A 12,823-nucleotide genomic window follows, 5' to 3' on the forward strand; every position below is an offset into this window, starting at 1 on the left:
CTTTCACAAGCGTAGAAACAGAAATGGCAAATTATTCCATCACCAAGGTTTAGCTCTCTTGGAAAAGGTTTCTCTAAAGGTAGTTTTAAGTTAAGTGCAGAAAGCGACAGCTACGTCTGAATTTGTGTTCGGATCACGACGTGTGACGATCGGAGTTCTTTGGTAACTATTTTTAGCGCTGTGTCTAGTGACAGCTGGGAGCGGGCGTGATAATTAAATGATTTCTTTCGTTGAGAAAGAGAGGCCCTGCATTTGATGTGTATGAGGCTTTTTTCTTTTTTTTTATTAATATGAACAGAGAAATTTAGGAACCTCAAAGACAGAAACCCTACATGTGTCTATGATATCATCACCACAATAATCTATTCTTATTTAGTTTCTCATTTCTATTTTAGTTTAATCTTTACTTGACACACAAAGACACTCTGTTCATTGTGTTTGCCTTGAAGCAACAGATTTTTATGAGTCCCCTTGTTTTATTATCTAACCTATAAAACCTGCTTTTCTAAACTGCCTTTGTTTCATCACTCTGTTTTATCAGCTTTATCACTTCACATGTTTTATCATTCTGCAGACATAATAAATATAACCGACACATCACACCTTAATGCGCCCTTGGAAAGATAACTGATGCTTTCTCACAAGCTCAACTCGTACAGTCAGAGTAATTTTTTCCCCCTTTCTCTTTCTGTGTTTCCTTTTCTCCCTCATAAACCTTTATTATTACTCCTAAATGTAATTTATATCCATCAGATTCATTTCTGATAACACCTCTAAGTGATCTGGTTAAATACTTATCAGCTGTTTAAAGGCACTTTGCATGTTTTTGTCCCTCTAAAAAGGAAGAGTTTGGCCATAGGACTGATTAGAGTTAAAATAAGGGGAAATATCAATTACTGTGGCCCTGACCTGAACAAAACAACTGGCTCTGAAGGGAAACGACACACTCTGCACTCTGTTTGGCAATGTGAATGGGAAACACTCCACAGTAACGGATGTCAAGCACAGTGTAAACTGCATTCAGATGTTTCCTGGCAACAGGTTGTTGCTCTGAGTGAGAAAAGCAATAGTGCTGAGGCAACGCCACAGGAAGAGTTGCCCCACTGAGCTGACACAAAGTCGCTCTGAGTGTCTCCACCATGAGGGTTAAAGGAGGATTCCAGCATGATTTGAATTTTTACTCGTTCTTTTTTATATTTTCTAATCAGAATTTAAAGCACCCAGACACTTTAAATTCAAACTCATCCCTCACAATGAATTTTATATCAAAGTATTATTACACTTCTCTCGCAAAGTCTCTGTAGCCACGTTAACGGCTCTATGATGCTGTACTTCAACACAGTGGTGCTTGGAGCTAAATGTTAACATCAGCATACTAACATGCTCACAATCACATTGGTCACTTGTTAATGTTTAGCAGATGTAATGTTCACCATGTCCACCGCCTTAGTTTAGTGCAACAGCATGCTAACGTTTGCCAATTAGTAATGTGTAGTAATCAGCAAACTAACAAGGTACAGCTGAGGCTGAATGCCATTAGTTTTAGAGGTATACTGTTAATGACGGTGGTAAAAAGTTCAGGGAAGTTCTAACAATTCATCCTGAGGGGGGCATGAATGTTGGAATCTAATTTCATGGCAATCCAACCAATAGCTAAGATATTTCAGTTTGGACTGATGTGGTGGACATCACAATGTGTCTACAAGCTTTTTCTTTAACCCAAATGCCTACACCGACAATTCTATCACCCTACACGCTCTAAACATTCTTACCAATGTCTTAGATGAGTTTTGATGCCAGCTGTGCTTTCACTGGGATCTACTACAGTTTTCCTAACAAAGGAAGCAGTCACACTACCAGTATCTCCAGAGGCTGTTTCCTAAAGAAAAGATTATGCTGAGGTTGCATTGGACTCCACCTCTTATCAATCACAACCCAGTCTAGCCGACAGATAAAGCAAAACAAAATGCTTCTGCCAGCTAAGAAGGGACTGAAATGTAAGATTTAAGAATTTTTCCCACACTTAAAGCTTCTGTGAACTGAAGCAGAAGCAAAAAAGAAAATACTGGAAAATCGTGCTGGAACTTTCCTTTAAATCCACAAACAGAGCATGGGTGAGAACAAGTGAGGGGTTCCTGTGATCTTACCAATAATTAATCCAGAGTTTGACTACAGTGTATAGAGCACATCTTCAGTATCAAGACTTCTTTGCATCAGAGCTAATTTAGCCACCAGTGTTGAAACTTATCGATGCAAAGATGTTGCAGCAGTGATTTGTATTCAACCCTCACTCCCACCGTCACCTTTAGGCAGTTAAAAAAAAAAAAAACTCCTCTCCAGAAGCAATATGCCGCTGAACATGCAGATATGCTGATTTAGTGCCCTAGTTAGTGAGCTGGCCTGAGAGCTATGGCTAAAGACAGCACATGTATACGATATAAACAACCGAGGTAATGCGGTAATGCTCCTTAATTTCCGAGCTCTTGGCGTTCTTGCGGCGGCTGAGCAGACCTAAATAAATTGTGATGAGGGTTAAATTTAGACTGAGAGGCTGACAGTTCAGCCTTCAGCACCAGCGGGGCTCCAGGGCCCGACCCTGTGTCCGTAAACGTCTGTTTTTTTTTTCTCTCCACAATGCTGGAGTGTGTCAGGCCTTCCCTGCCTTCATGTATGTGGGGATGGTGCCTCGCTGAGTGAGACCCTCGAAGCGTTTGTATGTGTAGTTGAGGAACACCCAGTCTTTCGACTTGAAGTCTGGCTCCGTTGCATTGGCTGCTTATAAACACAAGAACAAAAGAAAAAAAAATTATTCGAATTGCCACTGGGGGGCGTTGGGGAACATGCAATCCAAATGAGAAGCCCCTACAAGTATTTAAAGCCGTGATGATATTAAGAAGTTGGGACAACAACAGAAGTGCTGTTGTTTCTCAGAACTTACATAAATGACCAAATGGTAAAATGAGATCAGTAAAAAAATGACTCAGTAAGTTCCCTGTTACTGAAAATGTTTTACAACTCAAGGCTAGCGTTTCTAATAAGAGATTTTCCAACAATGCAGCTAGCAGAATATTCCATATGACAAACCTGGCTGAAGGATGTCTGATTCAGGGAAGTCATCAAAGTTGGAGGTGTCGTCGATGCTCTTGATTTCAATGGAGATGGCTGCTGGCCGCTCTCTGTGGAGGCAAGACAGAGGGAATCATGGACGGACTGAGGAGAAAGGAAGAAGTGGTTTTACAAAAGAAGGTAGAAAAAATGCTTCCTGTACCTGATGTGCTCCCAGTCCACCGACTCAAAGAACGGATGGCTCTTGATCTCCTCCACACTCACAGCTCCAATCCTGTTCTCAGCATCAGTGCAATACCTGAAACACACACACACATAGCAGACTGATAATACAACTGCCTGTACATGCACATTACTGTGACACAAAACCTCAAATGTTCAATAGAAATACCAACATTTATGGCAAATGGTCTTCACGTGAGTTTGTAAAAGAGTTTATCTTAAAACAGAACTGCATCTTTACATACCTTAATATCAAGTCTTTGGCCCTCTCTGAGATGGGGACCTCAGGTGGGAAGACGAGGGTTTCCTTCCAGTTCATCACCTTCCTGTACGTCTCCTGCGGCGTCTCCGAGCAGAAAGGTGGATAACCTGAGCAGAGTCAACCAGGATCTCAGAAAAAGCTGGTGGTAATGTAATACTGAAACCTGAAATCTTCTGCCATCTACAATGCCATTTTTGATTATTTTTAAATGTATAAACTTATCATGCCAATTGCTATTTTCATTCTATCGGTCTCACATACAGACAAATCCATACTTACCGATGAGCATTTCATACATGATGACACCCAGAGACCACCAGTCACACAGCTTGTTGTATCCCGTCTGCATGAAGACTTCAGGAGCGATGTAATCAGGCGTTCCCACAGTGGAGTAAGCCTGAAAATCACAAGGTGAGGGCTCTTCACTTAAAAAATGGACTAATAATGTACTAATTTTTGCATCTACTTTATGTACATAATGTACAACTCTTCAATTGTACACCACTTTCAAAGTCTTGTTGCCATTGAGGATACTAGTTACTGGGATTATACCAGTACTTGGTTGATAAAGCATGTTTATTGATGTCTGTTAAGCTCTTCCACAGCACCATGGCTGTCCTTGAGCGAGACACTGAATCTCGCTCAAGGACAGCCATGAGCGAGACACTGAATCTTTCTCTGTCTGTTTAGTCACAGAAAGTTTCTTGGAATACCAGTAAATGCCAAGGCCTTACCAGCTGTCTGCGGTTTTTCTTCCAGGTTTCTGCTTTTCTCTTGGAATTCATATTTTGAAAAGCTGCAGCATGCAGGAAATGACAGACATGAAACGCATATGACTACTTGAATGGTCACAGTACATTTATTCAAAGAGACCAAAGCAGTGTCACTCTGACAACATATTTTATCTTAATGAACTTGACTATGCATCTGCATTTGGATCTGGTTACATTCCTGCATGACTTTTATTGTGGATATTAGATTTTATTACTTACAGAAATCACTGGGTGGGTTGTGCGTCAGGTTCCTGTAAAATTCTGTGCGATGAGCCTTCTTCAGTCCCGTACACAGGCCAAAATCTGACAGTTTCACATGTCCCTGTGAACAAACAACAACCACAAATCATGTGCACAAAGTCACCATGCACACGCAACACACACCGTATGCTTTACCAACAGCCAGGAAATTTCTGGGTGTCTGTCCATGTGTCTGCATAGGGTTTTTGGCAGACAGTGAAGGTCATCACAGTTGTGTGTGTGAGAGTGTGTCGTCTCACCCTGGAGTCCAGCAGCAGGTTGTCTGGTTTGATGTCTCTGTGGATGAAGCCCAGCTGGTGGATGGAGTCGATGGCCAAAACCGTCTCTGCGATATAGAACTGGGTGGCCTCTTCAGACAGAGTGTCCTTCTTCATCAGCAGGGTCATCATGTCGCCTGGCAACAAGCTCGGAGGTCAGAACTTTTGAAATGCAAAAGATTTTTCTACCCGTGTATGTCAGTGATGGACACTGATTTATGATTCCTTCGGTTTCCAGTTCAATAAATCATCTGTTCTAAACACAGACTTATGCTCTGTTGGTTTATCATTCTTAAGGTATTAGCGCAAACCTCCAGGCAGGAACTCCATGATCAGGTACAGGTTCCTCTTGTCCTGGAAGCTGTAGAACATCTTGACCACCCAGGCGCCGTCTGCCTCCACCAGAATATCCCTCTCTGCGCGGATATGAGCAACCTGCAGGGGAAGGGTAAGCAGACTATAACACTTAAAAGACAAACACCGTGTGCCTTCACACCTTTGAGAACTACGGTGCTGACAAATGCTTTACCTGTTCCTTTTCCAGCATGTCTGCTTTTCTCAAGATCTTCATGGCATAAATGTGCCCCGTGTCTTTTTTCTGCACCAAACGCACCTGAAGAAGAAGAAGACATCACTGTTGAAGTCACAAGGAATGAAAAATAAAATGTCATGACTTTGCTTGTAGACAGAGGTGTATGCAGATTTACAACGCTGTGTAATACACAGGAATTGAAATTAACACGGTGGTTAAAGTGCACAGAAATGTTGTTACGATCAAGTTAAGAACCACAGAAACCACATACACTTCTGAAGTCCTTGAGTTGACTTTTCAACACCTCTTGCAACATTTCTCACAATCAAAATTTCAGTTTGAAAGGCTTCAGCTTTTCCACTCTGTTTAACATACCTCTCCAAAAGCACCTCGTCCAATCACTTTAAGGGACTCAAAGTCATCCAAGCCCAGTCGCGTCCTCTTCAGTCGCAAAAACTCGGTCTCCTTGCGGGCATGCTGGGAGCGCCGCATTACTTTCTGCAAAATACAGAGACACCCTTGGTTATTTGAGAAAGGTGATGAAGAGGAAGAGACAGGTTAAGAAGAAAAAAAACACATCTGTAGCATTTTCAGAGTAAGTGAGAATACAAAGCGTACTGTACCTCCTCGTCTGGTAAACCCTCTTCTTCCATCGCCTTCTCCAACTTTTTCTGCCTACAATTTAAAAAACAGGTATAAGGTATAAAAATGCCTGCAAAAATACAGCAAAATGTTGTATTCCTAGTTATATTTACATGACAGATCAATTTTGGAGTGGAAACACAGAAGGAGAGATAAGGTGACCTGAAGCGTGACAGATCCCCTCTCTGTTTACACAGGGAAGTAAACAGTGACACAGCTGAGGAGCCAAACCGTGTTAATCTGAACTAGAGATCAGCTCTCAGGTAATGTAAGAACACAAGACGTAAATTATAAGATGCCCTTTGTGGTTTTCACACCTGAGATGAAACACCTGAGCATTGTTACCTTTTCCGGTGGCAGATGAAGTGACATTTGATGCTTTAGACAACAACAACATTTACATGCAGAGTAACTGAGGAGACTGGCTGCACTGTGGTAAAGGCCTTGAACAACCTGTACTGTATGAGGTGACTATTAAAAGGTGTAATGTCCAGGAAGTACAAAGAAAAATAAAATAAATAACTTGTTTTTGTAAAATAGACACAACATAGCCTGGAATACAGCATGATGAACTGCAACAGATGCAAATGGGTGGGGTGTGTTCCTGTACATTTGTGTGGTGAGAGGGCTGCTGGTTTCAAATCAACAGGTACTGAGGGCTGTGAGCAAACGCCTTTCATAACTGCTCGGGCAGTTTCACCTCATCTCGCGCTCCTCGTGCTGGGTGAGCAGAGTGCTGTAGAAGTTTTCCAGCGTCAGCTTGGCCACGGTCACCCTCTCTCGGGTGTGGTTGCTCATGGGAAGGGCCGCTGCAGTCCCTCCCGTCATGGCCATACTATCCTGTGAAAAAAAACACACAAAAAAAAAAAAAATGTCAGGTTGTGCATATCAGTCCAGTCACTGCTTCTCCTGGTGTGAAGAAAATGATGGAGGGAATTAAAAAACACAGAGGTTCAGAGAGTTACAGCAACTAACTAGCATTGCCTATGTCACAAGAATGTGCTGATAAACATCACTATGCCACTTTCTGGTGCGACTGGTCCTTTATCCTGTAATCGCCCCTTTTGGTAACAGTGACTGCCGTTCAGCAAAAGATACATAAATTTACTTTGAATAGGAGGAATGTTGACACTGTACTCTCTGGTCAGGCTCCCAAGCAGACCAGCAGGACTGAGTACTGCAGCGACAACATCTACACTGTGTCAGTCAACACAGCAATCAACAACCGAGCTGTAAAACTCGGGTTATATGAATGTGGTACATGTAGTGGTCCTAAACAGCAGTGAGCAGTGCTGAAAACATTGTCTAATACCAATAGTTACCAAGTTTAACTTAATGATGTGAAAGTCTTTTCTGATGGAGAGGTGAAGCAGGGTAAAGGTTAATGATCAGGACGTATCCATTTTTACATTTCAGTAACTGCAGCTCTGGAACACAGACTAAGAGGAGCTGTCCAAGTCTGAACCTTGGTACAAAAATATTCTTGTGACCCCCAGTCAGGGACAGGGAGTCATGTGCTGGCGATGGCTCATGGTCTGCAGGGCTTCATTCCAGGAACTAATCAGTGAAATCTCCACAGATCTTTCTCAGTATACATTTCTGTGAGTTTTTACAGTCTTAGATCATATCAAACTGCCAAAGCACGACTCCATAACTAAAAAAACACAAAGACAGGAGCACAGAAAAAGGTCCTAGAAATTTACTCGTCAGCTGGGAAACATCCACCCAGCATCATTCATTTGCAAGAACAAGGCATCACATCAGAGCAGCACTTCAGTCCTTAGTAGACAGAGATCCATATGTAGCAGCTGGAAATTGACTCATGCTTCAGTGCTCACTCTTATGAAACGACTGTTCTCTCCCTGGCAAAAACAATGTTCTCTATAAGGACATACACTGACATTTGGATTTGATGTGTAGTGCTCGTGTGGGTGGAGAGAAAACCACAGAGAGCAGAATAAACACAGACATACGAGTGAGGTGGAGGCCGCGGTGGTAGGTTGAATTAAGAAAAAAAAAAGCATGAATGATGATGTAAAACAGTGAAATGAAAAAACTAAGCACTATGAAGGGACGTTTAAATTTTCTTCTTCTTAACAGAATATTAACACAATCACACTGTGAACATATTATGTAAAAGAGGGAAAGAGGAAGAGGGTGGACATGTACATTATCAAAACATTTCAGCATTAGAAGGATATGAATGGGTCTGATTAGCTTGCATGGAGATAAAAACAGCCCTGCAGCCCAGAGATAGGACCCATGTTTTGTCTAGTCACTGGCCCCTTTCCCGTCCTGGCCCCAACAATCTCACAACAACGACACACTTCCTGACTTCTCTAGAAAAAAAAAAAAAAAAAATCACTGAATCACTGCTGTGGACTTCTCAGTTTGGGAGGTTTCTCCTGGGTGGAAAACAGGGACACTGACAAATGCAGGTGTTGGGTTACGGAGGTCTGTACAATTTTACCTGAGCACAACACTCCACAGAAGCTCAGCTTAAAGGGAAACATCGCTGAGCATCACTAAAAAAAAAATGTGATCTTTAACAAATGCAAAGCAGCAAAAGCAGACTAATTACAGTTGTTGTGGGGACCCCGAACAAATGCATTGTGCGTTCTTTTGATTACACAACAATAGACTTCAGAGCTGCTCAGCTGGAGCTGACAAAACATTTACTGAGACATGGCTTCTTCCACTTAAGCGTCGTGCACCTCCGATTAGGTAGGAGTAAAGTGAGAAATGGGTTGAGGAAGTGTCCAGGGTCCTGTGATAAGCTAAGTGATGGCTCTGTTATTGTGATCTGAGAGGTTAGAGGTTGGAAGTCCAATGATTTTGGAGGCAGTCTGTGTCATATGGCACAGCTCCTCATATTGTGAGGAGCATGGTGAGAAAACATGGTGAGCAGTAGAGTGCTTTTGTAGAGCAGTAACAGGTGGACTGATGAGGCTGAATGATTCTTCTGTTTATAATAATGTTGTAAAAGCTCCTTCATCAAAGCTTCAAATATCAAGATATTATTCCTGACATATTGTCCAGCTCTTAGCCGAAAGGTGAGGCACTGACATTTCCCCAACATTTATTTGAATTGTCAGAGACAGGACAGGTGTTACTAATAACATTAACAGTGGCTCCTGTGAGCCAACATGAACTACTGACTTTTTCCACTGCAGAAATGTACACCTGTCATAGCAACCAAGGCTGAAACTAATTTCATTAACGATGGCTCAGTTCCATCAAGTGTCTCAGTAAGACATGAAACTGAGCCTGCATGCTCAATACCAATCTTTTTCAATGTTAACAAGTACACCTGTGCTTTTCCTGACAAGCAGCTAAAGGGAATTGAGCCATCATTAATTCCACTGGTTAGGCGGGTGCTTTTCCTACTGTCAAAATGTCTTCAGTATAAAAGACCTATTGATGTACACACTTGTACCACAGGCCTGAGTGAGTTTTGTGTTTGCTTTTCCATCAAAGTGGAAAACGAAGCATCATTCAAACTGTTAGAAACTGTTGCATCACAGCTGAGCCGACTGGGCCTCTAGCTCAGACTGAAGGGATTCAGTTTGGCTTGAAGCTAACCAGATCCACCCCACAGCTAAACAAGTGAGGCTACACCACTCAGGCACTTATAAGGAAGGCATTCTGAAGGCAAGCTCATTATTTAGAGACTAAAGCATGCAACCAAAAAGAGGGACAATTAAAGCTATTATCTACAAAATGTCACAATGAATGAAACTTTCCTCACTTGACTGAAACTGTTAAAGGTTCAGTCCACCCAAATTACACAAATATATACATGTACAGCGTATATAGTCATAGACTTAATGGTACCCAGTTATGCATATAGTTTTGGTTTTAAGTTCTTGAGATGGCCTGGGCTGAAGTTTCTGCTTCCACCCCAAAACAATTCAACTTTGTGGTGTGGGACTGACCCAATGTGCTAAAAAACTGTGGAAAAAAAGGCAACAGAATGTTCCTCAATAAAATAAGGACCTGGTTACTCTGTGTAATCAACAGTAACTACAGATATTTCCCCATGATAACTTCTGCTAGCAAGGTCTGGGGATTAACATGAGTTTACCTGCAGTGGCAGATAGTACATAACTTACAACCAACAACAACATAACATGACAGCAACAGTCCTGAAATTCCACACTGAAATTCATTATGAGAGCTGGCAGACAGTGAGCTGACACGCTAGAAGCCACAGATGTGTAGGGAATATTATTGTCTAGTTCAAATGAATACATTTCAAATGAGATAAAATCAAGGCAGAACATTCAGAGTGAAACTATTTCCCCACATGGTGGGTTTCTCAGTTTGGTGTAAAATTCTTCAGTTTATACGTGTGTGCATGTGTGTGTGTGTGGACACACTCCACCCTTTCAGTACTGTAAAGTGAGTGGACAGGAAACCCTTTCCGTCCTGAATGAAAGGGCTCAGTCATGACACCAAAGAGAGGAATGGGGCGCACGCGCACACACACACACTTATACAAATAACATGTAAAATGTGCAACATGTATATCTAGTTGTTGTGCTTTTAATGCAGTGTACTGAATTACTCACCTGCTGAGATGGGGTGTACCTGCATGGAGTATGAAACAAGCTATGTCCACACATTAATGTTTAGCTTTCCTAATGTTTCCCAACTCACCTAAGCTCACACTTCTCAGCCACCCTGTCAAACCTCTATTAGGTGCCACTATAGACCCGCCACTGCTGCCTAGGACACGATGACAGATACTAGAGAACACCCATTGTTCAGATATTTATACATTTTATTAAATATTTTATATAAATACTAAGTCAGTTTGATGGTGTGTTGTGTTAGCTAGCTATCTGTCTGCTAAATTACCTTTGCGTCTGTCTGGCAGGTTCCATTACAGCAATAAATTAAACCCCGACAGCATAAAAATAAACAGCATTTCAAAGGAATTATTTTTCACCTACCTCCGTGTCCTGCTCCAGAGTCAATTATTGGCTTGCCGCCAGCCACAACCCAGGTGAAGAAATAAAATGTGTTATTTCGTATTTTTCTGCCTAATATTTAGGCAGCTGAAGGCTACACGCTCCAGTTACTGGCTGCCCTTTAGAGAAACCTATCCGCCTGCACAGTAAACATCGCCGATATCAACGCCAAATCATAACAAAAGTCCTCTGACGTTCACAACAAGCTAACCTGAAATAATTTGAAAATATTTTAATGTCTTCATTTGTAACCCCTGACCTCGAAATTAAACGCAAAGCCGTCTTTGTCGCTATAAAATATAAAATAAGCAGTGCTGCTTCCTGGGACCGTTGGACTCAAGCAGACGTTCTCACAACGCGACGTCGTAGTGCTTGAAAGACGTTAGCGCGAACCAATCACCGATGAAGAAAAGGCTGTTGTTTTCCATTGGCCAATCGTATGTGGAATACACATAAGAATGACAGGTATTTCAGCCAACGACAAGATCTGAACTGCCCCGTAAACGTTGTGTTTCTGGGCGCAGGTTAATTTGGTTAGCAAGTACTTGGAGCTGTAGAAGAATACACCAGCTGCAGTAGTTATAAGCCTTGTTACAGAATATTTATGATTATGCTGATTGCATAGCTTAACTAAAAAGAACTAATATAATTGGATGTTTTTAAAACTATACCAAATAAAATTTGTGTAAAATAATTTGTTCCCTCACCCATAAACAGAGAATGCCATGTAAAGGACAAAAGGGTATCTAAGGTCAATAAAAGGTCACATTGTGATCAAAATACAAATTATAGGTTTTTAATTTATGTAGTCGACGATGAGACATTTACCAAAATAAAATTATCAATCGAGAAAAATATCAATATCTGAAACCTTTGGTGTAACAGTTCAAGATAGAATAGAATAGACTTTATTGTCATGCGCAACAAACTGACTGCAGCTTTGGCTAAAAATATATAAATGTGGTAATTGTTTAAAATAGACACCCAGGATGATGTCGTCATATTTCAACACTATTTTAGTGCAGATGAAGATTTGTTTCCTCAAATCATCTCAGTGAGGGCTGTGAAATGTATTCACTTTATCTGACATTTCCTTGACACATTTGTCAATGTGATAAAGAGTTGCTGGATGTTGTGAAAACTTCCCCTAATTTCTACAGAAAAAAATGCAGATATCATGTCCAACAACAAAGTTTGTTAACAAAAAACATAGTGAAAATCCACACAGGTTGGTAGTTGAAGCTTCTCTGCCATAAATCTCCTTATTTGGACAGGTTGAGTGCTTTTACTGTTAGAGCCATGATGTCAAGATGCAGAGAAGTGGGTGTAACTTGCTAACACATCTGGGTGTGGTGTCCAGCAGACAAGGCTGTTTTTATATTTCTCACATCAATGAGGCCCTCTGAGCTGTGACACAGCACCTATATTTAGATTTGGGCTATAAAAGCTCTGGCCTGCAGCCTATGTTTCGTAAAGTTCAGTCTGAAACACTCAGACCACTGAACCATGTTTTTAGGGGAAACAAGTACCACATGACTGATGATGTGTGGAACCATTCTAACTCCAGTTATAGTGATTTTTAGGTGTTAACAGATAAAATAATATTATTTCCTGTTCTGATCATTTGGTCAAGTTATGTATTTTTCCTATTGCATAAATCACTGCATGGGTCATTTCAGTTTACTTGAGTCTTAGAAAATATATATTTTAAAAAAACATACAAAAAGTATGTAATCTTTAGAAATGTCATAAAAAAGATTTGAATTTTTTGGTGTCATAAAAATACATGAATTTGGGTAGATTAGGCCATTTAAGGGCCAGTGTCTAAAATTAAA

The 12,823-nt window shown here is 41.1% G+C and overlaps 1 protein-coding gene across 2 annotated transcripts; it reads right to left on the bottom strand.

Moving 5' to 3' along the window:
- Positions 1-218: 218 nt before the first annotated feature.
- Positions 219-11,327, bottom strand: LOC121176137 (serine/threonine-protein kinase 38-like). 2 transcript variants are annotated; one of them, XM_041030127.1, is made up of 14 exons: positions 10,971-11,327; positions 6,716-6,855; positions 5,997-6,048; positions 5,749-5,871; positions 5,371-5,454; positions 5,153-5,276; positions 4,824-4,978; positions 4,543-4,645; positions 4,285-4,346; positions 3,830-3,947; positions 3,534-3,657; positions 3,269-3,364; positions 3,085-3,176; positions 219-2,772 (listed from the first exon to the last, which is right to left on the bottom strand). In XM_041030127.1, the coding sequence occupies exons 2-14, from the start codon at positions 6,847-6,849 to the stop codon at positions 2,648-2,650; spliced, it is 1,392 nt and encodes a 463-aa protein (XP_040886061.1). In that variant the 5' UTR covers positions 6,850-6,855; positions 10,971-11,327; the 3' UTR covers positions 219-2,647. The 2 variants fall into 2 exon arrangements, with proteins under 2 accessions (XP_040886061.1, XP_040886060.1); XM_041030126.1 differs by having other exon boundaries at positions 219-2,775.
- Between the last annotated feature and the right edge of the window lie 1,496 nt (positions 11,328-12,823).

This window comes from Toxotes jaculatrix, chromosome 22 (genome assembly GCF_017976425.1).
Source record: "Toxotes jaculatrix isolate fToxJac2 chromosome 22, fToxJac2.pri, whole genome shotgun sequence".
In the NCBI taxonomy this organism is placed as follows: Eukaryota; Metazoa; Chordata; class Actinopteri; family Toxotidae; genus Toxotes; species Toxotes jaculatrix.